This window comes from Hemitrygon akajei, chromosome 14, assembly GCF_048418815.1.
Source record: "Hemitrygon akajei chromosome 14, sHemAka1.3, whole genome shotgun sequence".
Taxonomy (NCBI): Eukaryota; Metazoa; Chordata; class Chondrichthyes; order Myliobatiformes; family Dasyatidae; genus Hemitrygon; species Hemitrygon akajei.
The window spans coordinates 80,049,979-80,075,387 of NC_133137.1; the positions used below are offsets into that span (position 1 = coordinate 80,049,979).

Consider the following 25,409-nt stretch of genomic DNA (forward strand, 5'->3'; position numbering starts at 1 on the left):
GTAGAAAGGCTACAGAAGGACTTAGACAGATTAGAAGAATGGGCAAAAAAATGGCAGATGGAATACAGTGTTGGGAATTGTATGGTCATGCACTTTGGTAGAAGAATATATTTCTAAATAGAGAGAAAATACAAAAAAAACTGAGGTGAAAAGGGACACTGTGGTGAAGAAGGCAAATGCAATGCTAGCATTCATTTCAAGAGGACTAGAATATAAAATCAAAGATGTAATCTTGAGATTTTATAAAGCACTGGCAAGGTCTCATGTGGAGTATTGAGAGCAGATTTGGGCCCCTTTTCTTAGAAAGGATGTGCTGAAACTGCACAGGGTTCAAAGAAGATTCACAAAAATGATTCCAGGATTGAATGGCTTGTCATATGAAGAACGTTTGATGGCTCTGGGCCTGTATTCACTAGAATGCAGAACGAGGGGTGACCTCATTGAAACCCATCAAATTGTGAAAGGCCTTGATAGAGTGGATGTGGGCAAGATGTTTCCTATGGTAGGAGAGTCTAAGGTCACAGGACACAGTCTCAGAATAGAGGGGTGTCTTTTTAGAACAGAGTTGGGGAGGAATGTTTTTAGCCAGAGAGTGGTGAATCTGTATAATTCTTTGCCACAGGCAGCTGGGGAAGCCAAGTCTTTATGTATATTTAAGGCAGAGATTGATAAATTCTTGATCAGTCAGGACATGAACGGATATAGGGACAAAGCAGGAGATTGGGGTTGAGAGAAAAATTGGATCAGCCATGATGAAATGGCAGAGCAGACTTGAAGTGCCAAATGGCCTAATTCTGCTCCTATGTCTTAGGGCTTTATAACTCTACACAGTGGAGCAGGAAAACCATCAGATCAGTTGGTGCAGACAAGGTCCCAGGAAAAGCAATGTGACAGTGACCAGACCATCTAATCTCGGGCGACACAAGGCACGAATGTTGGCCACAACCTATAACCTAACAGTGTGGTACAGGGCTCCAGCACTCCCAGGCGCAGAACAGTACAGCACAGGAACAGGCCCTTCAGCCCATCATGTCATGTTAAAACAATTAAACTAGTATTTTATCACCTAACTAAACTAATCCCTTCTGCCGACACAACGTCTGTATCTCTCATTCTTTGCAAGTCCATGTGCCTCTCTGGAAAGCTCTTAAACACCTGTATCGTATCTGCCTCCACCACCACCCCAGGCGATGATTGCAGGCCCCCATCACCCTGTGGCCAAGAGAAAAAACATGCCCTTTCCCCCCTCTCACCATAAGTGCATGCATCTTGTTTTAGACATTTGGAACTGGGAAAAAGATACTGGCTGTCTATCTATGCCTCCCTATCTTATAAACCCCTCTCAACCCTCCACTTGGCCTCCGGCGCTCCAGGGAAAACAACCCAAGTTTGTCCAACAAATGTTCTCAACACCTTAAAGTGTATCAATAAAGAGGCTAAGATTTAAATAGAGGAAATTATATTAGCTAACAAATTATTTCAACTGATCGGATAGAGTGGAAGCATAAGGAATAACTCTGCAAAGAGGTCACACCAGGGTGCCTTTTGTCACAAGTGGTGTGGAAGGTGATTGTGGTGCCTATACAAACGACAGCTGGTTCCTTTGTGTGACACATATGTAGGGAGCAACACACACAAAATGCTGGGGGAGTAGTCCTGACGAAGGGTCTCGGCCCGAAACGTCAGCTATACTTCTTCCTATAGATGTTGCCTGGCCTGCTGTGTTCCACCGGCATTTTGTGTGTGTTGCCTGAATTTCCAGCATCTGCAGATATCCTCGTGTGCACATATACAGGCAGACCTGTTTTATTAAAAAAAACCTTGACTTGACCTTGCAAGTAAGGTGAATCCACAGGGAGGAAATCAGAAATAATGAGGGCCGAGTGGACCACCTTAGAGTTCCACTTTCAAGGTGAGGGTGGAGAGATTTAATAGGAACCTGAAGTGCTTCTTTTTTCCATCCAGAGGATGGTCATTACATGGAATGAACCGCAGGGGAGGTGGTTGAGGCAGGTACATTAACTACTTTTAAAAGGTACTTTACAGGTACATGGTTCAGACTGATTTTGGTCAAATGCAAACGGGATTAGTTGATCATAAACACAAGAAATTCTGCAGATGCTGGAAATCCAGAGCAACACACACAAGATGCTGGAGGGACTCAGCAGGTCAGGCAGCATCCATGGAGGGAATGAACAGTCGAAGTTTCGGGCCAAGAATCTTCATCGGGACTGGGAAGGAAGGGAGCAGAAACTAGGTATAGAATTAAACACAAGACATTCTGCAGAAGCTGGAATTCAAGAGCATCGCACACAAAATGCTGGAGGGACTCAGCAGGTCAGGCAGCATCTATGGAGGGGAATGAACAGTCGAAGTTTCGGGCTGAGACCCTCATCAGACTGGGATGGATGGGAAGAAACCAGGGATTAAGTTGAATAGAAATCTTGGTCAGCATCAACCAGTTGGGCCGAAGGGCCTATATCTAAGTTGTGCAGCTCTGATGAACCACTTTTAACTGTAGATTAAAGAGAAACAATATTCAATTACACAGTCAGAAACATCAGTCTATCGACCTACGACCTGTTCTAACGCCAGTGACTTTTATTTCCATCTCACGCAGGCATCAACTACGGGGAAATAAATGCTGGCCCCATGAGACTCAGCAAAATAAAAAAAACCTTCAGGATAATTCACTGAAAATAAGACGTTAAAGTCAAAAATTTCCAACAAACTGCTGGCAGCTGCTTTGACTTCTGGATGCATAGGTCTCGAAAATTTATTGCACAATACCATAGTTTATGCACTGGATTGAATGATATCAAAAGCTCTTCTTTTGCAGGTTGTTAACGTCACACTATTTCTGATCTTACACTAACACACAAAGGCACCGTCACCATCACTGTCATGCTGAAGGCACTCAACATATGTTTTGACACCTCTTCCTTTAACCTCATACAACCTATCGCTTCAGGAAAAGCTCAACGCAATGATCCATCTGAGCAGTCCGAAACCCATGGTATGGCACTGATTTATTGCAGATAGAACAGCATAGTGTGGGTCCTTACTCACTGGAATTTAGGAGAACGTGTGGAGATCTCGTCAAAACCTACCGAATGTTGAAAGGAATAGATAGGGTGGATGTGGAGAGGATGTTTCCTATGGTGGGGGTATCCAGAACTAGAGGGCACAGTGTCAAAACTGAGGGGTGACCCTTTAGAAGGCAGGCAAGGGGGACTTTTTTTTTTAGCCAGAGAGTGGTAAATGTGTGGAATGCTCTGCCACAGACCGCGGTGGAGGACAAGTCTGTGCGTATATTTAAGGTGGAAGGTGATCGTTTTCTGATCGGTCAGGAATTGAAAGGATATGGCAAGAAGGCAGGTGTTTGGGGTTGAGTATGGATCAGCCATGATGGAATGGCGGAGTGGACTCGATGGGCTGAGTGGCTCCTGCCCACTGTATCTTCTGGTCTAATGTTGTGCCAACATTCTAACCTACTCCAAGATCAATCTAACTCTTCCCTTCATTTTCCTATCATCTACATGCCTATCTAAGAGTCTATTAAATGTCCCTAATGTAACTGCCTCCACCACCACCCCCAGTATTTTCCACACCACATAGGCATGAGACTTTCTACATGCAATTTTAAAAAGTCCCAGTCCTGTGTGGGGGGTGGAAAATCAGAGTCTCCATCAGTGTGCGGTTGTCTGAGGTATTTGGGCATGTCTGGTTTGATCATCAGTTCAACGTTCTGAACTACCAGCCCAGGTACCCTACTCCTTTATAAAGCATCTAGTGGAAGTCAGTTACCAACAGAATGCAGCTGGGGGTGGGGTGGGGATAGAAATTTTGTAAATACTATTGTCTGATTGCACATTAACAGTAAGTTCAAGTTTAATTGTCATTCAACTACACATGAATATCCATAAACACAGGCCCCCCCCCTTTACAAAGGTGGAGTGTTCCTATAAAATCTTTCTTAACCAAAATGGCGTAAAGTGAAGAACCATTAATTTATATTGGAAAAATTTTCGTTAAAGTGAAAATCCTCTTTGTAATGCAAAAACAGGTTACTAACGTAGGTAACACGAGTGAATCTGCAGATGCTGAAAATAAATAAAAACACAAAATGCTGGCAGAACTCAGCAGGCCAGACAGCATCTATGGGAGGAGGTAGTGACAACATTTCCGGCCGAAACCCTTCATCAGGAGTGATGAAGGGTTTTGGCCCGAAACATTGTCACTACCTCCTCCCACAGATGCTGTCTGGCCTGCTGAGTTCTGCCAGCATTTCGTGTTTTTACTAATGTAGGTCTTTTGTAAAAGCGAAGTGGTGTAAAGCGAACATTCGTAAAGCGAGAGACGCCTGTACAGCCAAATGAAAGAATGTTACTCTGGGGCCAAGGTGCAAAACAGAGTGCCAACAGTCACATATAAAACACATAATTATGATAGCAGTAAAAAGTAAAAACAAGTTACAGATGGAGAAGGTGAAAAATGTATTTGAAATGAAAAATATTAAATGACTTAGAATAATAAAAGACAACAAAATACATACTCTTTGAGCTTTTCGATTTCTTGTGGTGTGTACCTGATAAGAAGAATTCAACATGGTTAAGCAATTTAATCACGCAAAATAATTTTCAGACTTTAGAAGTGTTATGAGAATACATTTCCTACTTCCCCACGTGATTTCTGTTGTCATACATTCGGAGCACCCTTCTGTACACTGCGAACAATGGCCGATTAAGACCCCTCGCAATCGTTCGGTAGAAATCTTTTCTTTCATCTTTAGACATTTCAAATATGACTTCTGTAGCGTCGCTTAGACCATGAATCTACGGAAAGGCATGGAAAGCAGGAACAGTGTTTTAGGATATTAAAGATTACAGATTAGCTTTATTTGTCACACGTATATTGAAACATACAGTGAATATTGCACTTGCGTTAATGACGAACACAGTCTGAGGATGTGCTGGGGGCAGCCTGCAAGCATCGCCATGCTTCTGGTGCCAACACGGCAGCATAGTCTACGACTTACTAACCCTAACCCATACGTCCTTGGGGTATCGGAGGAAAGCGGAGCGCTCGGAGGAAACCCCTGTGATTATGGAAGTTGAATCCCGATCACTGGTGCTGTAAAGCGTTACATTAACCACTGCACTACCGCGCCACCCTTTAACACTGCATTGCTCAAAAGCAGAGATCTTCATGTGTCAGACATTGGCAACCTTTCTTTGCAGGGCCAATTGTGTATTCACCATGTGGTTCTAACACTGGAAGGATGTTCAAGGGGCACAGTGGGGTGAAGAGGTGCAGAAAACAACTGGAACTTCTGGCTGACGATGTTCAGGAATTTGGAAGAGAAGAGTTTTGTGATTTGGAGGACCGATGAAGCCAATGTATTTAAGCTTTAAACTGGAAGTCTTAAGGTAGGGAACTCCTATCAGGGCACCATTGGTGAAGGGGAGGGGGAGGGTGAGAGAGTGAGAGGTAGAGGACATGGGCAGTAGCATTGATTAGATGAGGTTTACTGAGGGAAGAATCGAAGATTTGCAAACCAACACACAAAACGCTGGAGGAACTCAGCAGCAGATCAGGAAGCATCTTTCTTTGGAACAGTCAACGTTTCGGGCTAAGACCCTTCTTTAGGACTGAGAAGGAAGGGGGTAGATGCCAGAATAAAAAGGTGAGGGGAGGGAAAAGAGGCTAGCTGGAAGGTGATCGGTGAAGACAGATGGGTGGGAAAGGTAAAGGACCGGAGAGGAAAGAATCTGCTAAGAGAGGAGAGTGGACCATAAGAGAAAGAGGAGGAGGGTGGAACTCAGGGGGAAGTAATAAGCTGAGAAATAGTAAAAGGTCAGAGTGGGGAACAGAGGGGAAGTGGAGAAGGCAGGAATTTATTTACTGGAAGGAGAAATTGATATTCATGCCATCAGGTTGGAGGCTACCCAGATGGAATACAAGGTGTTGCTCCTCCATCCTGAGGGTAGCCTCATCTCGGCCCAAGAGGAGGCCAGAGACTGACATGTCGGCGTGGAAATGGGAATTAAAATGTCTGGCCACTGGGAAGTCCCGCTTGTGACGGATGGTGCGAAAGTGCTCAACGAAGCAGTGTGACCAATGAAGGGTTGACCATGTTGGTCCGCCATATTCTTCTTTAGTCATTCTGTTCTCTGTTCTTAGCTACTAGAGTTTTGAAGTTCTACTTTTTCAATTCTCTTTGTTCCATTAGTGCCTAATAAAACAACTGTGAAGCAATGAATTTTGTGCCTCCTTCCTGCCCTTTTGAAAGAACCTTTGATTAAAATCATTGGAATCCCACAGGCACGAAGTGTGTTTCGGCAGCCAGGAAGGCCAGGGGAAGTTGTGGCAATGCTGGACTAAGTGATGGAGAAAACACTCAGGAGCTAATGTGCAAGTCAAATGAGGGTCTGAAGCTGCAATCAGCTTGTTTCAAATGAAGATGACAACTGGGGATGAAGATGGTGTGAGAGGCCAAGGCAACTTAACGAAGATAATGAAGATCAGTGAAATTACTCATGGTGCTTGGCTTTTTAGCGCAGAGGAAGGGAAGAAACAGTGAGTGAGTAGCTCGGTGAGGAGACTAGAGGAGGAGGAGGAACAAGAGAGAAAAGTCCAGTGAGAACCTACATAGCAAAGACCAGGCAGTCTGTAAAGATGGTGGCTTAATGGTCCTTTTAGAGGATAGCTCTGGATTTAATGAAAGGGCTTTAAATCCTGGGATGTTTTCCAAAAGGGCCTGCTATCGTGCTGTATTTCTAATGAAAAAATAAAATAAAACAATAAAATATATAAAATAATGGACATTGGGGTGAGGTTGGATCAGTTGGACTGAAAGGAATGAAATTTATTATCAATGACCAAATTCGTGAAATCTGTTGTTTTACAGTGCAACATATAAAAATTATTATAAATTACAATAAGAATATATATTAAAAATTGCAAAGAGAATGCAAAATAGTTAGGTAATAGTTCATGGACCTTTCAGAAATCTCAGGACAAAGCAGATGAGTGGAGAGGATATATTATGAAAGGATTTGAAGGAGTGGACACTGAAAGAAGGTCTCCTCTGGTGGGGCGAACCTCTTAGCAGAACCAGGGGCTCAGAAATCCAATAGGAAATTTAGAAGAATTTTCTTCACCGAGAGAGCAGTGAGAATATGGAACTTACTGCTAGAGGGAGTTGTTGAGGTGAACGATGCAGATTTTATTTATTTTGAGATATAGCATTGTAATGGGCTTTTCACACCTGGGCTGCCCAAGCGTACTCATGTGGCCAATTAACCTACCAAGCTGGACGTCTTTGGAATGCGAGACCCTGAGGAAACCCATGCAGTCACTGGGAGAATGTACAAACTCCTTGCAGACAGAGGCAGGAATTTAACCTGGGACTCCTGCGCTGTAAGCATTACTACTAACTACTACTACTACTACATGCTTAGTTTTTGAGATCGGACAAATCGGGTGTTTTCAGGCTAGTGTGGCCGTAGACTACATAACAGAATGTATTTTAGAGAAGGTTGGAGCAGATATAATGGGGATGGAAAGGATGGCAGATGCTGTAATCGAAAGCAAAATTAACCCCCTGGAGAAACTCAGATCGAGCAGCATCTGTGGAGCAGAGGATCTGTCGACAGCATCATGGTGAAGGGAAATGGAACAGAGAACCATGCTGGTGATTTGACTGAGGAATGAGGGGAGGAGACCCAAGGGGACTATGAACTGCGACATGGACTCTGGGTCAGATAGTTCATTTCCCTGCTGCACATCCTATATAATATTCACTGGGTTTATTTTAAAACCGAAGTTCTGATTAGTAAGGGTGTCAAAAGTTACCGGGAGAAGATTGGTGAAATGGGTTGAGAGGGATAATAAAGCAGCCATGATGGAATGGCAGAGCAGACTAGATGGGCCGAATGGCATAATTCTGTTCCTATGTCTCATAAACTTCTGTAAAATATGAAACCTATGGCCTCAGTTGGAAACCTTAGCTAAGGCAACAATCGAGCAGCATCTGTTGGGGTGTGGGGAACGGTGAAAACGGACGGAATTGTTGACATTTGGTGTTGAAATCTTGCAGCTGGACTGAAGATCTGTACTCCTATGTCTCTCATGCCCTTTCCTCTCACAGATGTTGCCTGACTGAGGAGATTGATTGTAGGTCCGGAATCCAGCATCTGCAGTCTCTTGTGTGTCCATCACCTTAACCATCTCACCTGTAGGCCTCCATCACCTTCACCATCTCACCTGTAGGCCTCATCACCTTAACCATCTCACCTGTAGGTAGTACCTGTAGGCCTCCATCACCTTAAACAGCTCACCTGTAGGCCTCATCACCTCAACCATCTCACCTGTAGGTAGTACCTGTAGGCCTCTATCACCTTCACCATCTCACCTGTAGGCCTCTATCACTTTCACCATCTCACCTGTAGGCCTCCATCACCTTAAACAGCTCACCTGTAGGTAGTTTTCAATATTGCTCATTAAGACGTCTATCTCTTCCTTTGACCACATTCCCTGCTTCCACTTGTGACCTAGGTTTAAAAAAAAGTATATATTCAAAGATATTTAAATGAGAAGTCACTGAGAGTGGTTAGGTAACAGGTTAGAGCTTCAAGTTCACAAATCTTCATTTCCACAGAGATAAGTTGGTTTATTATCACTACGTACAACACAAAACTTTGTTTTGCACACCATCCATACAGATCAGATCATTACATAGTGTATTGAGGTAGAACAGGGTAAAACAATAACAGAATGTAGAATAAAGTGTAACAACTACAGGGAGAGTGCAGTGCAGGTAGACAATAACAGACAATAAAGTGCAAGATCATAACGAGGGAGATTGTGAGGTCAAGAGTCCATTCCATCATTCTGTTTAATTGTCTGCTAACAGCAGGGATACAAAGAAACACAATAGAATCAGTGAGAAACTACACACGAAGACACACAAGCAACCAATGTGCAAAAGACAATAAATTGCACAAATACAGACATAATAATAATGTATAAGTAATAAATAAAATTGAGAAAACGAATTGTTACATAGAACAGTACAGTAGAGGAACAAGCTCTTTGCCCACAATGTTGAGCCAAACCAATTAAATTAGTAACTCACATGGCTAACTAAACACATCCCGTCTGCCTACACAATGCCCAGATCCTTCCATTTTGCTCACATTCACATGCCGATCGAAACAACTCTCAGAAGTCCCTGATCCATATCCCTTTACCACCACCCCAGGCAGTGCATACCAGGCACTCACTACTCACTGCGTAGAACACTTGCCTCTCACACATTTCCTTTGAAATTATTCCCTCTCACCTTAAATGCATGCCCTCTGGGTTTTGACATTTTAACCCTGAGAAAAAGACGTTCATCTTCTCTGTACATGCCTCTCACAATCTTATAAACCTTGGTCAGATCTCCCCTCAGCCTCCACCGCTCCAGAGAAATCAACCTGAGTTTGTCCAACCTCTCGTTATAGCACATGCCCTCTAGTCTCGGCAGCATCCTGGCATACTGCTTCTGCACTGTCTCCAAAGCCTTGACCTCCTTCCTATAATGGGGTGACCAATGCTCCAGATGCAGCCTAACTTAAGAGTTTTATAAAGCTGCTGTGGCGACCCAATTACTAGCACACTCGAACCGGCTGACAATTAGCCAGTGTGCAGGCACAAAGGCTAGGTCCGCAACAAAGGGAGAAAGCCTGAGGGGGTGTCAGTACGTGCCTCTCGAGGCATCCGGCGGGGGAGAGAGGCTTTAAAACAAGGCTGTGAAGTTGGAATAAACTTTATCTTTGACTGCAGTTTACCGACTCCGTGTTGTTATTTTAGCGCTGCGTGTAGCACACCGCTACACTGCAATATAACTTCCTTACTTGACTAATAAAGGCAAGCATGCCATATTCCTTCTTAACCACCCTATCAACCTGTGTCGCCACTTTCAGGGAGCTATGAACTTAGATGCCAAGATTCCTCTGCTCATCAACACTGTTAAGGGTCTTGCAGTTGTCTCTTTACATTTGATGTACCAGGGTGCAACATTTCACATTTGGCAGGGTTAAACTCCATCTGTCATTTCTCTGCCTACACCTGCAACTGATTTGTATGGCGGTGTTTTCTTTACCAGTTCTATGCCATCCACAACACCACCAATCTTCATGTCATCTGCAAATTTACTAATCCAACCAGCTACATTTTAATCCAGGTCATTTAGAAACATCACAAACAGCAGAGGTCCCGGTACAGATCCCTGTGGAACACTACTAATCACGGACCTCCAGCTAGAATAAGTCCCTTTGACAACTACCCTCTGTCACCCAAGGGTAAGCCAGTTCTGAATCCAAATGGCCAATTCACCATGAGCTCCATCCATCTTAATCTTTTGATGAGCCTCCCAAGAGGGACTTTGTCAAACACTTTACTAAAATCCATGTAGACAGCATCCACAGTTCTAAATTCATCAATCACCCTCAGCAAAAAAAAACTCAATCAAGTTAGTAAGACATGAGTTGTCCTCACAGGAGAGCCCAACCTTAAATGCATGGATGGAAATTACAATGGACATTTACAAAATGGAGAAGATAACAGCATCTGTTAATCATAAGTTGGAACAATTTGATTCATACTGGGAAAAATGGTTTAACTACATAACACCTCATAGGCCTGATTTTATTCTCACAAATCAATGAATATGTTGTAAAAAAAAATCACTCCCTACTTGTACAGTACATAGTTTTCTCCATTCGTTTGTTCTTTCTTTCCTCTCTTAAGTGTACCTCAGATAAATATTATGTGGAGATTTGTGGCATACGTGACTATATGATATACATGTATAATATCTGAAATACATCTTATGGAAATGTTTGTTTGATGATGAACTTCAATAAAAAATAAATAACAAAAAAAGACACGAGTTGTCCCAATGTGTTCTCAATGCTAACTGAAAGCTACTCAAGTTTCCACTCTGTGTTGTACAGTGGTGTAGGATATGGGGTTCTCCTCACCACTTGAGATAGACATACATGTGTGGATCACATGTCAGTTTCAGGAAGCAAAGGGAGTGACTTCGTCCACTGGGTTAAGTGGGGTGACTGGCCAGTAGAAATTCATATACTTGTTAATTTAAAGGTTTTAAAAATTTAAAGGTGGGACTGTTTCTACCAACAGGAGAAGGGGCAAAGGCAGACTACTGGTGCTTTAAGATCAGTTGCTTCGGCCAGATGGAGCTCATCAGCCATGGCTGGCAACTCATCTAGGAGAAGGAAGACTCTGATCTCAAACCTCCGCTGTCTTGCATCTATACACACTCGTGTGGAAGGCTTCAGGAGTGAACACTGAGGGAAAAATCTGGAGCTGGAGTCCCTAAGGCAGTTCTATGCTGAGTTCAACACTGACTAGCAACTCATGCAACACTGCTGGTGTCAAACTGTATCAGTCTCTGCCGTTCCTTTGGGTTCATCAACTGCGTGGAGAAGAGCAACTTGTTAAACAGACAACAGCTTGCTCTTCATATTGTGTTGCACTGGCTTGCATACCTAACCAGCTAGGATGCAACGTCCACGGTTGACCCTGACTGACGGAGGCTTCATCTAAGCTTTGATTATGGACGGCAGGGTGGAGATATATCTCTACCAAAGGAGTGTGAAGTGCTTCTTCCCTCCGCTAACCTGCAGGTCACCCTTGGGCAAGGTGTAGCACCTGCTTGCCCCCACGCACCCTGGATTAGGATCATGTTAAGCCATGGGAGCAGGTGGTGGATAGTCATATGAGCAGCTGGTGCACATCACAAGTCCTGGTTAGGTGATCATTGATGCTGGGCAGACAGTCTCTGAAGAGTATTGATAATGGCTGGGGTCATCCATCTTGAAAGACACTGCCCAGAAGAAGTCAATGGCAAACCAGTTCTGTGGAAAATTTTGCCAAAAGCAATCATGGTCATGGAGACCATGATCACCCATGACATATAACATGGCACATAATGATGATGTCATATGATACGGCACATAGTGATGATGAAAGCTTTGGTGCCATTTTAAGATTGCAATGATCAAAGATTTGAAACAGCTAATCATTGTTTTATAGTATGTGACATATTCAGTCTTTTGAATTTCTGGTCATAGGAACACAGATTAGCACACCTACAATTTTTGGAAATAATTTTGGGGAAACTTGTTGGCAAAATGGTTAGAGATACGTGGTAGCTCCTGAGACCCCAGGGGCTGTCTATACAGACTTCTGACCGTGGTTTTCAACAGGGAGCTCCAGTCTCTGCCACAATATGCTGGTAGGTAGTTTAGCAGCTGTGACTTACCCCTTGGTGATGGTTAACCTTTGAACATTTGCTGGGTATGTTTGGGGGAGAACAAGTTATAGGCCACGAACTGAAATGGACCCACAAAGCTCTCAATTTTTCTTTTGTCTATGTGCTAATATCTAAGAGCATCTTAAATGTCACTCATGTATCTGCCTCTACCAACACCCTTGGCAGCACCCACCACTCTCAGCGTATAGAAAATATCTCCCTTACACTTTCCTTCAACATATAGCACAGAACAATACAGTACAGGCCCTTCGGCCCACATGCACTGAGAATCCCACCAGCTTTCTCCTGGAATCCTCCCTCCTAGAGGGAGGATTGCTCCAGGGAGATCAAGAATTGAGGTCAAGGCAAAGGCAGTCTGCTCATTGCCCACCACAAATTCCATACCTTTCCATTCTGAGTCAACACAATGTCCCTTGAGATTTCTGTATCTGGACCCCCTAAAGCTTTTCCTTACATTCAAAGTTAAAAGAAATATACCAAAGCATGTATATGTCACCATATATGACCTTGAGATTTGTTTTCTTGCAGGCATTCTAAGGAATATAAAGAAATACACTAGAATTTACTAAGAACTATAATGAACAAAGACTGAAAAACAATGTGTAAAAGAAGACAAATCGCACAAATACTAAGCATATAACACCGAGTTGTAGAGTTCTCCAAAGAGTCTATGGGTTGTGGAATCAGTTCAGTATCGATGCGAGTGAAGTTATCCATGCCCGTTCAGGAGTCTGATGGTTGAGGGGTAAATAACTATCCCTGAACCTGGTGGTGTGGGATCTAAAAGTTCTTTCAATCCATTCAACCTTACCTAATTCTACTCTTACCAATGAGTAAATGCTATGACTGTATCCCACTTCAGAGAGATGGGTTTTCACTATCATCCATTTTGCACTAAAACTGATTAAAACTATTTCTTATATAATTATACCCCCACCACTTCTCCACCTGTTTATTTTTAGATACAGCACAGTATCAAGCCCTCCTTGTCCAACAAGTCCACGCAACCCAATTACACCCATGTGACCAATTAGCCATTTAGCCCATTGAATCTGCTCTGTCATTCTCTCCTGGCTGATTGATTTATTATCCCTTTCAACCCCATTCCCCTGCTTTCTCCCTGTAACCTTTGACACACTGACTAATCAAGAATCTATCAACCTCCACTTTAAATAAATCCAATGACTTGGCCTTTAGAGCCATCTGTGCCAATAAATTCCACAGATTCATCATCTTCTAGCTAATGAAATTCCTCCTCATCTTCGTTCTAAAGCAGGGGTTCCCAACCTGGGGTCCACAGACTCCTTCGTTAAAGCTAGGGGTTCATGGTATAAAAAAGGTTGGGAACCCCTGTTCTAAAGAGACACTCTTCTATTCTGTGCCCACTAGTCCATGGCTCTCCTGATATTGTGAACATCTGTGCTATCTAGGCCTTCCAATATTCAGTAGCTTTCAACGAGATCCCCTCTCATTCTCCTAAACTCGAGCAAGTACAGGCCCAGACCCATCAAACGTTCCTCAGACATGAACCCTTTCTTTCCTGGAATCATTCTTGTAAACCTCTTCTGGACCCTATTGTAACACTTCAATTTGCTCTGTGTTATCCTCATCAATGTAGTGTTGTAATGAATTGATCTATATGGATGGTATGCAGGACAAGATTTTTTCTTTACTACATGTGACAATAACAAATCACTTTGCCCATTTTCAAGTTCAGAAAATGTTTAACTGGAGTAAGGAGAAATATGAAGCTATCAGGCAGGAACTTGGAAGTATAAATCAGGAACAGATGTTCTCAGGGAAATGTACAGCAGAAATGTGGCAAATGTTCAGTGGATATTTGTGTGGCGTTCTGCATAGGTACGTTCCAATGAGACAGGGAAAGGATGGTAGGGTACAGGAACCATGGTGTATAAAGACTGTTGAAAATTTAGTCAAAAGGAAAAGAAACACATGCGAAAGGTTCAAAAAAATTAGGTAATGATAGAGATCTAGAAAATTATAAAGCTAGAAAGAGGAGCTTAAGATTGAAATTAGGAGAGCCAGAAGGGGCCATGAGAAGGCCTTGGTGAGCAGGATTAAGGAAACCCAAGGCATTCTACAAGTATGTGAAGAGCAAGAGGATAAAACATGAGAGAATAGGACCAATATCAAGTGTGACATTGGAAAAGTGTGTATGGAACCAGATGAGGTAGCAGAGGTACTTTATGAATACTTTGCTTCAGTATTCACTACAAAAATTGGCGATTGTAGGGATGACTTACAGCGGACTGAAAAGCTTGAGCATATAGACATTAAGAAAAGATGAGCTGCAGCTTTTGGAAAGCATCAACTTGGATAAGTCACTGGGAACGGACGAAATATACCCCATGCTACTGTGGGAGGCGAGGGAGGAGATTGCTGAGCCTCTGGCAATGATCTTTGCATCATCAATGGGGATGGGAGAGGTTCCGGAGGATTGGAGGGTTGCGGATGTTGTTCTCTTATTCAAGAAAGGGAGTAGAGATAGCCCAGGAAATTATACACTAGTGAGTCTTACTTCAGTGGTTGGTGAGTTAATGGGGAAGATCCTGAGAGGCAGGAATTATGAACATTTGGAGAGGCATAATGTGATTAGGAATAGTCAGCATGACTTTGTCAAAGGCAGGTTGTGCCTTACAAGCCTGATAGAATTTGTTGAGGATGTGACTAAACACATTGATGAGGTAGAGCATTAGATGTAGTGTATATGGATTTCAGCAAGGCATTTGATAAGGTACCCTATGCAAGGCTTATTGAGAAAGTTAGGAGGCATGGGATCAAAGGGGACCTTGCTTTGTGGATCCAGAATTGGCTTGCTCACAGAAGGCAAAGAGTGGTTGTAGACAGGTCATATTCTGCATGGAGGTCAGTGATCAGTGGTGTGCCTCAGGGATCTGTTCTGGGATCCCTTCTCTTTGTGATTTTTATAAATGACCTGGATGAGGAAGAGGAGGGATGGATTAGTAAATTTGCTGATAACACAAAGGTTGGGGGGCGGGGTGTTGTGGATAGTGCAGAAGGCTGTCAGAGGTTATAGCGGGACATCGATAGGATGTAAACTTGGGCTGAGAAGTGGCAGATGGAGTTCAACCCAGATAAGTGTGAGGTGGTTCATTTTGGTTGGTCAAATATGATGGCAGAATATAGTATTAATGGTAAGACCCTTGGCAGTGTGGAAGATCAGAGGGATCTTGGGGTTCGAGTCCATAGGACACTCAAAGCTGCTGCGCAGGTTGACTCTGTAGTTAAGAAAGCATACGGTGTACTGGCCTTCATCAACTGTGGGATTGACTTTAAGAGCTGAGAGGTAATGTTACAGCTATATAGGACCCTGGTCAGATCCCACTTGGAGTAATGTGCTCAGTTCTGGTCACCTCATTACAGGAAGGATGTTGAAACTATAGAAAGGGTGCAGAGGAGATTTACAAGGATGTTGCCTGGATAGGGGAGCATGCCTTATGAGAATAGGTTGAGTGAACTTGGCCTTTTCTCCTTGGAGCAACAGAGGATGAGAGGTGACCTGATAGAGGTGTATAAGATGATGAGAGGCATTGATAGTCAGTGGATAGTGGATAGTCAGAGGCTTTTTTCCCAGGGCTGAAATGGCTAACACTGTGCTCTCTTGTGCTTTTAAGGTGCTTGGAAGTAGGTACAGAGGAGATGTGAGCAGATGTCAGGGGTAAGTTTTTTTTACGCAGAGGGTGGTGAGCGCATGGAATTGGCTGCCGGTGACAGTGGTAGAGGTGGATACAATAGGGTCCTTTAAGAGACTCTTGGATAGGTACATGGAGCTTAAAAAAACAGAAGACTATGGGTAACCCTAGGTAATTTTTAAAGTACATTTGCAGCATAGTGTTGTGGGCCAAAGGGCCTATATTGTGCTATAGGTTTTCTGTGTTTCTATCTACCTCGGCCAGGCCAACATTCCTGGCGAGGACCTAATTATACAGATATATTTCTGATGGCATCAACAACACCAAACTCCCTATACAGACACACTCTTCCAAGGTACTGACAGCAAGGCAGAAGCTTCAAGGATGTTCTTAACAGTCACCCTGAAAGAGTGCAACATCCCGCCTGACTCAGTGAAGCCCCCGGGTCACTCAAAATAGAGACGCCTTTGGGTTGGCTTTGACAACCTCAAAAAGGCAGCATTCATCATCAAAGACCCCGCCAGCCAGGACATGCCTTGTTCTCATTGCTACCATAAGGGAAGAGGTACAGGAGCCTGAAGACACACACTCAACGATTCAAGAACAGCTTCTTCCTCTCTGCCACCCGATTTCTGAATGGACATTGAACCCATGAACACCACCTCACTACTTTAAAAAAAATCACACACACTTACTGTAATTCACATTTTTTTCTTATAATTCAGTATTGAATTGTACTGCTATCGCAAAGACAACAAATTTCATGCCATATGCCGGTGATATTAAACCTGATTTCGGATTCCCTTCGTAAACAGTACACAGGGGTCTGGAACAGACACCAGAAAGAATGCACCAATTACCAACCCACCATCCACTCAGCCTGTCAGGTACCTTCTCCCTCCCTCACGGCAAAATTCACAGGTCCTTTCTTGGCTCCTTCTGAGAATCCACAGAACAGGAATGGAAGCTCATCACCTTGCATCCCAAGGTGTTGAGATTAAACCAAAAGATTACCACTGTCAATTTGGCACAGAATGCCACAAGATAGAACACAATAACGCTTTGAAGCTTTTCCAATTAACTTCATTTCATACTGTGATGTCATAATTACTGTTGCTGATTTTTCAGTGAATCTTTTATCAAATGAGAAAAAAAATTGGAAATGTCACAATTCTGTACTTTACTTACAGCTATGATTATTTAAGGAGAATCCGAGGGGTGAATTTCTTCACTCAGAGGGTGGTGTGAGTGTGAAATGAGCTGCCAGTGGGAGTGGAGGATGTAGTTTTAATCGTAACATCCAAGAGAGGTTTGGAGAGGTGCAAGGATGGGAGGGGTATGGAGGGCTGTAGTTGATCAGACTAGGCAGAAGACCAGACCAACATGAACAAGATGACCTAAAGAGCCCATTTGTGCTGTTGTACTCAGTGACTAGTGACACATTGATAAGTAACTGGTCTTGTATTAAAGAAGATGCCCAAAGCATGGTAATATTGTGATGCAATAAAGTGGTTAACAAGACATAACCTCTGTGTAAAGTGCATAATCCTGTTTAAGCAACTTGAGGAAGGAATTACAATATAATTATACTCACACCACAAGATGCTTGAACAGGATAAAGCACTTTGAACAGAAGTTATGCCTTGATAACCACTTTTTCACTTCATAATAATATTCATCATCATTACGTGCCATGTCACGTGACGTGGGTGATCATGGTCTTTCAAAGACCATGGTTGTTCTTGGCAGATTTTTCTACAGGAGTGGTTTGCCATTGCCTTCTTCTGGGCAGTGTCATTACAAGACAGGTTACAATACTCTTCAGAGATTGCCGGCCTGGTTTCAGTGGTTATACAACCATGACTTGTGATGTACACCAGCTGCTCATACGACCATCCACCACCTGTTCCCACGGTTTCACGTGACCCTGATCGATGGGGAGGGGGGTGCTAAGCAGGTGCTACACCTTGCCCAAGGGGGACCTGCAGGCTAGCAGAGGGAAGGAGCACCTTACATCTCCTTTGGTAGAGTCATATCTCCACCACGTCACTCACATAATAACTTTATCCACTTTAATTGTTATGTGTGCAAAAGTGAAATTTGCTTTGTCCAAGGACAACCAACGTAAAGATATACAGTTTCCTGGAGATTTACGGTGTCCCTACCTTTGTTCTGCAGGGTGTCCTTATCTTCCTTTGTTGTAAACCATGCTTGACTGACAGGATCGAGATCTTCGTTGTTCTGGGGCGAAATTCCCTCAATTTGATCTTCATTGTGCAAGATCTGTGAATAAATTAGAAATGAAGAGCCTTCCAAAATACTTAGCAGTTAATGAAAATACTATAAAGAACAGTCTCAGAGTGGCACTGCAGCATGGCTGTTTACACACTCCATTGCAATCCCGCGACCTGTGTTCAATCTCAACAGTCTGTAAGGAATTAGTATGTTCTCCCTGTGACACGTGGGTTTCCTCTGGGTACTCCGGTCTCCTTCCAAAGACGTACAGGTTAATAGCTAATCATACACACAAAAGATTCTGCAGATGCTGGAAATCCAGAGCAAGACACACAAAATGTTGGAGGAACTCAGCAGGTCAGGCAGCATCTATGGAGGGGAATAAAGAGTCCATATTTTGGGGCAAAACCCTTTAACAGGACTGGAAAGGAAGGGGGAAAGATGCTAGAAGAAAGTGGCTGTGTGAGGACAAGCAAGAAAGTGATATTTAAGCTTTTTCAGGGTGGGCATCTCTCAAAGAGACTTTGCAATGGATATAATTGGTCACATGGGTGTAATTGGGTGGCAGGGGATCATTGGATCGGAAGGGACTGTTACCATTCTGTATCTCTAAATAATCCAGTAATTATGTTTACTAACGTATGTAATAGAAGATTAAGTTCAACAGGCATGAGGTAACATTGTAGTTCTATAAAACTCTGGTTAGATGCCACTGGCTGCCTCATTAGAGCAAGGATGCTGAGGAGATTTAAAAATAGAGGGCTATGGGTAAGTCTAGGTAGTTCTAAGGTAAGGACATGTTCTGCACAGCTTTGTGGGCCGAAGGGCCTGTATTGTGCTGTAGGTTTTCTACGGTTCTATGTATTTACCAGGATGCTTCCTGGACTGGAGAGCATGTCTTATGCGGAAAAGAAAGGCTGAATGAGCTGGGACTTTCCACTTTGAAGCGGAGGAGGATGAACTGCCAGCTCCCTTTCCCCAGGGCAGGGATGGGCAGTATGAGAGGTAGGTTTTTGTTTTACACAGAGAGTGGTAGATGTGTGGAATGCACTGCCAGTGGTGGTGCTAGACAGATACATTAGGGACACTAAAGAGACTCTCAGATAGGCACATGGATGAAAGAAGAATGCTCACCCTGCAGTGACGTGCTACCGCTGTGCATTCCTCTACACTCTGCACTCACTCACTACAGTTACTCCCTCAGCCCTGAGTCAAATGGTTCTGGGTTCAGCTCCTGCAGAGGCAGGAGCCTTGAAAGCAACTGGGAGGGGGTGAAGTAAAGAGCTGGAAAGTTGAATGGTGGAAGAGGTAAAGGGCTGGAGGAGAAGGAATCTGATGGGAGAGGGTAGAAGACCATGGAAGAAAGGGAAGGAGGAGGCGCACCAGAGGGAGGTGATGGGCAGGTAAGGAGATGAGGTGAGAGAAGGAAACAGAAATGGGAAATGGACAATTACCAGAAGTTCGAGAAATCAATGTTGATGCCATCAGGTTGGAGGCTACCCAGATGGAAGACAAAGAGTTGCTCTTCCAACCTGAGTGTGGCCTCATCACGGCAGTAGAGAAGGCCATGGACTAATATGTCGGAATGGCCTTCTCTACTGCCATGTCAGTCCATGGCCTCCTCTACTGTCTCAATGAGGCCACACTGAGGTTTTTATGTTTGTTGTACTGTTCTGGTGTTCCTCTTCCTTCCCTGTCTTCCATGGTCTTCTACCCTCTCCCAGTTTCACCGATCACCTACCACCTTGAACTTCTTATCTTTTCTTCCAGTCCTGAAGAAGGGTCTCAGCTTGAAACATCAACTGTTTACTCTTCCACAGATGCAGCCTGGCCTGCTGAGTTCCTTCAGCATTTTTTGTGTGTTGCTTTGGATTTCCAGCATCTGGAAGATTTTCTTGTGTTGCTAATCTAAATGATAGACATCTAACCTGCCAGCTTGCACTCCTTGCCCTCCCCCACCTGGTTTTCTTCTCTCTTCCTTTCCAGTCCTGAAGAAGGGTATTGGCCTGAAATGTCGGCTGTTTATTCCCCTCCACAGATGCTGCCTGAGCACTGTCGCAGGAAAGCAGCACCCATATTAAGGACCCCTACCACCCAAAACATGCTTTCTTCTTGCTGTTGCCATTCAGGAGTTAAGTACAGGAGCCTCTGGACTCACACCACCAGTTATTACCCCTCAACCATCAAGCTCCTGAACCAGAGTGGATAACTTCACCAACCCCAACACTGAACTGTTTTCACAACCTATGGACCCTAATGATCTTGATAATTTTGCTTATTTATTGTTATTAATATTTATTTTCTTTTTGTATTTGCACAGTTTGTTGTCCTTTACACGTTGGTTGTTAGCCCATCCTGTTAGGTGTGGCCTTTCATTGATTCAATTTTGTTTCTTGGACTTACAGAATATGCCCACAAGAAAAAAAACCAAGAAAAATGAAAGCAAGCTCGCAAACAATATCAAAGTGGATAGTAAAACCTCTTTCAAGTATGTAAAAAATAAAAGAGATGAGAGTGGATATAGGACCACTAGAAAATAAGGCCAGTGAAATAATAACAGGGGACAAGGAAATGACAGGTGAACCAAATGAGTATTTTGCATCAGTCTTCATTGTGAAGCCACTAGCAGTGTGCCAGATGTTGAAGGGTGTGAGGGAAGAGAAGTGAGTGCAGTTATTATTACAAGGGAGAAGGTGCTTAAAAAGCTAAAAGACCTAAAGGTACATAAGTCACCAAGACCAGATGAACTACACCCTAGGGTTCTGAAAGAGGTAGCGGTAGATATCGTGGAGGCTTTAGTAATGATTTTTCAAAAATCATTGGACTCTGGCCTGGTGCCAGAGGACTGGAAAATTGCAAATGTCACTCCACTTTTTAAGAAAAGAGGAAGGCAACAGAAAGTAAATTATTGACCAGTTAGCTTGACTGGTTGGGAAGATGTTGGAGTTAATTGTTAAGGAAGAGGTTATGGAGTACTTGGTGACACAGGACAAGATAGGACAAAGTCAGCATGGTTTCTTTAACGGAAAATCCTGCCTGATGAACTTCTTTGAGGAAATTACAAATAGGATAGATAATGAGGATACAGTGGATGTTGTATATTTGGACTTTCAGAAGGCCTTTGACAAGGTGCCACACATGAGGCTGCTTACTAAGTTAACAGCACATGGTATTACAGGAAAGTTACTAAAGGGGTTAGAGCATTAGCTGATTGGTAGGAGGCAGTGAGTAGGAATAAAAATATCCTTGTCTTATGGAAATGTTTGATGATGAACTTCAATAGAAAATAAATTACAAAAAAAAGTATCCTTTTCTGGTTGGCTGCCAGTGACTAGTGGTGTTCCGCAGGGGTCTGTGCTTGGGACTGCTTCTTTTTATGCTATATATCCATGATTTAGATGATGGAATAGATGGCTTTGTTGCCAAGTTTGCAGATGATACGAAAATTGGTGGAGGGGTAGGCAGTGTTGAGGAAACATGTATTCTACAGAAGAACAAGAAAGTGGGCAAGAAAGTGGCAAATGAAATTCAATGCTGGAAAATGCATGGTCATGAACTTTGGTAGTAGAAATAAATGTTCAGACTATTTTCTAAACGGGGAGAAAATCCAAAAATCAGAAATGTAAAGGCACTTTGGAGTCCTTGTGCAAAACACCCTAAAGCTTAACTTGCAGGTTGAGTCGGTGGTGAGGAAGGTAAATGCCATGTTAGCATTCATTTCAAGAGGTCTACAATACAGGCCACGACAGAGTAGATGTGGAAAGGGTATTTCCCATGGTGGGGGAGTCAAGGATAAGAGGGCACAGCCTCAGGATAAATTCACCACTCTATGGCTAAAGAAATTTCTCCTAATCTCTGTGCATTTAAAACAGAGATGCGGAGAAATTTCTTTAGCCAGAGAGTGGTGAATTTATGGAATTTGTTTCCACAGGCAGCAGTGGAGGCCAGGTCATTGGGTGTATTTAAGGCAGAGATTGATAGGTTCTTGATTGGACACAGCATCAAAGGTTACAGGGAGAAGGCTGGAAAATGGGGTTGAGGAGGGGGCAAAGGATAAGCCTTTAAAGAATGTCAGTGTGGATTCGATGGGCCAAATGGCCCATTTCTGCTCCTATGTCTTATGGTCTAAAATGAATTTCAGGGTTGTATATGATGACGCACATGTACTTTGACCTGCTGAATTCCTCCAACATTTTGTGTGTATTACTCAAGATTTCCAGCACCTGCAGAATCCTGTGTTGATGAAATATTACACTAATCCTTATTGCAAGAGGACTTAAATACAAGAGTAAATATACTTGCATTGCCTACCCAATTAAATGATACTGCAACGATACCACACGTTTAGTGTTGAACATGTGAAACCGAACACTTCAGTGTAACTCCAGCCTTTCCTGCCGGCTTATAGCAGCAGAAACTTCTGAGAACACAGTGAAATACTTTAAAGAATGCCTGACCTGTATCTGAGTAATAGTTTCTGCGTCTTCAATTTCTGTTGCATGAGACAGCTTCGACGCTGCCTCTCCTGTCATGGTCACCTCAAAGCTTTGATCGTTGTCTGAAACTGCCAATGATAAAAATTACATAGAAGTTAGAATATTCCAACGAAAACCCTATATAGGAATTTAAAAAAATCATGGATAAAAAACCAGAATGGTGTGATTGATCCCCGCTACTCTATTGAGAATGCTTCAGCTAGAAGGCCTGTGGAAATTCCCTAGTGTAATTACCATTGCAGTCAAAGGCTAGTAAGAAAATCTTATAAACAGGAATAAGAGGTATAGTCCAAAGAATAATAATTATTTAAGTAAATAGGCAGTATACAACCCTGAGATTTGTCTTCCTGCCAATAGCTACGAAACAAAGAAACACCATGGAACCTGTTCAAACAAAACATCAAACACTGAACACGCAGAAAAAAGAACAAATTGCAAAAAACAAGTGTAAGAACACACTGAATATAAACCATCAAACCGCAGTCTAGGCATTTTCAGTTTAGTTCAGTTCAATTTAGTGCTATGTTGTTTGTTGACACAGTCCACAGAGCTAGTCTGCCCTGATTGAAATCGCATAAAATAGCAATTAAAAAAGGCGCAACCAGAGACACTCGAAAACTTCTACAAATATACCATGGAGAGCATTCTGATGGTTGTATCACTGTCCTGTAGCTACTGCACAAGATTGAAACAAGTTGTAGAAACTTGCAGAATTGGTCAGCTCTTTCGTAGGTTCCAACCTCCCTAGTATCCAAGACATCTTCAAGGAGTGGTGTTTAGGAAGGCAGCATCCATCATTAAGGATCCCCACCACCCAGGACAGGCCCTCTTCACACTGTTACCATCTGGAAGGAGGTACAGAAGCCTGAAGGCACATACTCAGCGATTCAGGAACAGCTTCTTCTCTTCTGCCATCCGATTTAAATGGACATTGAACCAATAAACACTACCTCACTACTTTTTTTATTTCTGTTATTTTGCACTATTTATTTTAACTTAACTACTATAAATAAATATATTTCATGACATATGCCGGTGATATTAAATCTGATTCTGATACAACATAAACTACGAGTTCAGTCCTGTCTATAGATCGGGTAAATGCAAACAGGCTTTTTCCACTCAGGCTGGGTGAGACAACTTGAGGTCATGTGTTAATGGTGAAAGATGAAATGTTTAAGGGGAAACGAGGGGGGAATTTCTTCATTCAAGAGGGTGGTGAGAGTGTGGAATGAGTGGCCAGCGGAAGTGGTGCATATGGGTTCAATTTCGACACTTAAGGGAAGTTTGGATAGCTGCATGGATGGGAGAAATTTGGAGGGCTGTGGTCCAGGTGTAGGTCGATGGGACTAGGCCAAGTAATAGTTCATCACAGACTAGATGGGCTGATGGGCCTGTTTCAGAATCAGGTTTAATATCACTAACGTGTGTTGTGAAATTTGTTAATTTTGTTTCTGTACTGTAGTGCTCTATGATTGTAGGAATATTGTCACAGAGCACTACAGACTATATGTAAAATATAGGGAAGGAGAGATGATTTCAATGTAAAGCAGGTGTTCAGACTGAACTAAAGTAACTGGAAGATTCTGTCATCATTGGGATTCAAGAGCAGTTATTACCCTTCAACCAGGCTCTTGAACCAGTGTGGATAACTTCACTCACCACACCTCTGAACTGATTCCACACCTACAGACTCACTTTCATGGACTCTACGACTCATGTTCTCCATATTATTTATTTATTATTTTGTGTTTCTTTTGTATTTGTACAGTTTGCCTTTTGCACATTAGTTGTTGGTCATTCTTAGTGTGTAGTTTATTCATTGATTTGATTGTTTTTTTTGTTCTACTGTAGAAGCTTGCAAGAAAACGAATCTCAGGGTTGTACAACGTTTGTATATCGTGACATATATATACTTCGATAAGTTTACTTTGAACTTTGAAATTAGTCATATTTGTGCTCATTTATTACTGGCCATGCTGCAAATGCATTGCCTCAGAAATTGTTTAAATAACTTTTCTTAAAACTATTCAGTGTAAATAGAGGCATTCTCACCTACTGTGCCTGCTTATTTATCCTGTGTAATTTTTCAGCACAGTTCAAGTTTATTTACCTTGCTGTCTGGAAATATAAAGCTTGTTTGTAAATGGAACAGATTGTTTACAAAAGTCATTAACTGATAATTAATCTTCACTACAATGAGTTTCAGCATAATTAAGAGGTTTGAAAGAAATGTTATTGAAAATAAACCAGTGGATTTGCAGTTTGGCAAACACTAAACATAAATGAGCCTTGCCCACCTTTGAGGACACTTCAAGTGCGATGCCACTAGAACGTGACATCCAAAATTAAAGAGTCTCATCACCCAGGATGTGCCCTCTTCTCATTCCTACCATCAGGAAGGAGGAACAGGAGCCTGAAGACACACACTCAATGATTCTAAAGACACACACTCAACAGCTTCTTCCCCTCTGCCATCAGATTTCTGAATGGTTGATGAACCCATGAACACCATTGTCTTTTACACTATTTATTTTATAACTTATAGTAAGCTACACATTGCTGTGTACTGTTGCCACAAAACAACAAATTTTCCAACATTTGTCAGGGATAATAAACCTGATTCTGAGAAGGTTATTCCACATGAATTAATTC

General features: G+C 42.7%; 1 protein-coding gene across 4 annotated transcripts in view; it reads right to left on the minus strand.

Moving 5' to 3' along the window:
* dmtf1 (cyclin D binding myb-like transcription factor 1) overlaps positions 1-25,409 on the minus strand; it is a 101,068-nt gene that overhangs the window by 31,447 nt on the left and 44,212 nt on the right. For all 4 annotated transcript variants that reach the window (XM_073066435.1, XM_073066437.1, XM_073066438.1 and 1 more), the window contains exons 4-8: positions 22,716-22,822; positions 18,189-18,306; positions 8,479-8,555; positions 4,678-4,835; positions 4,556-4,588 (exon numbers count right to left, since the gene is read on the minus strand). In XM_073066435.1, coding sequence (XP_072922536.1) covers positions 4,556-4,588; positions 4,678-4,835; positions 8,479-8,555; positions 18,189-18,306; positions 22,716-22,822 — 493 coding nt within the window. The remainder of the gene's footprint in view (positions 1-4,555; positions 4,589-4,677; positions 4,836-8,478; positions 8,556-18,188; positions 18,307-22,715; positions 22,823-25,409) is intronic.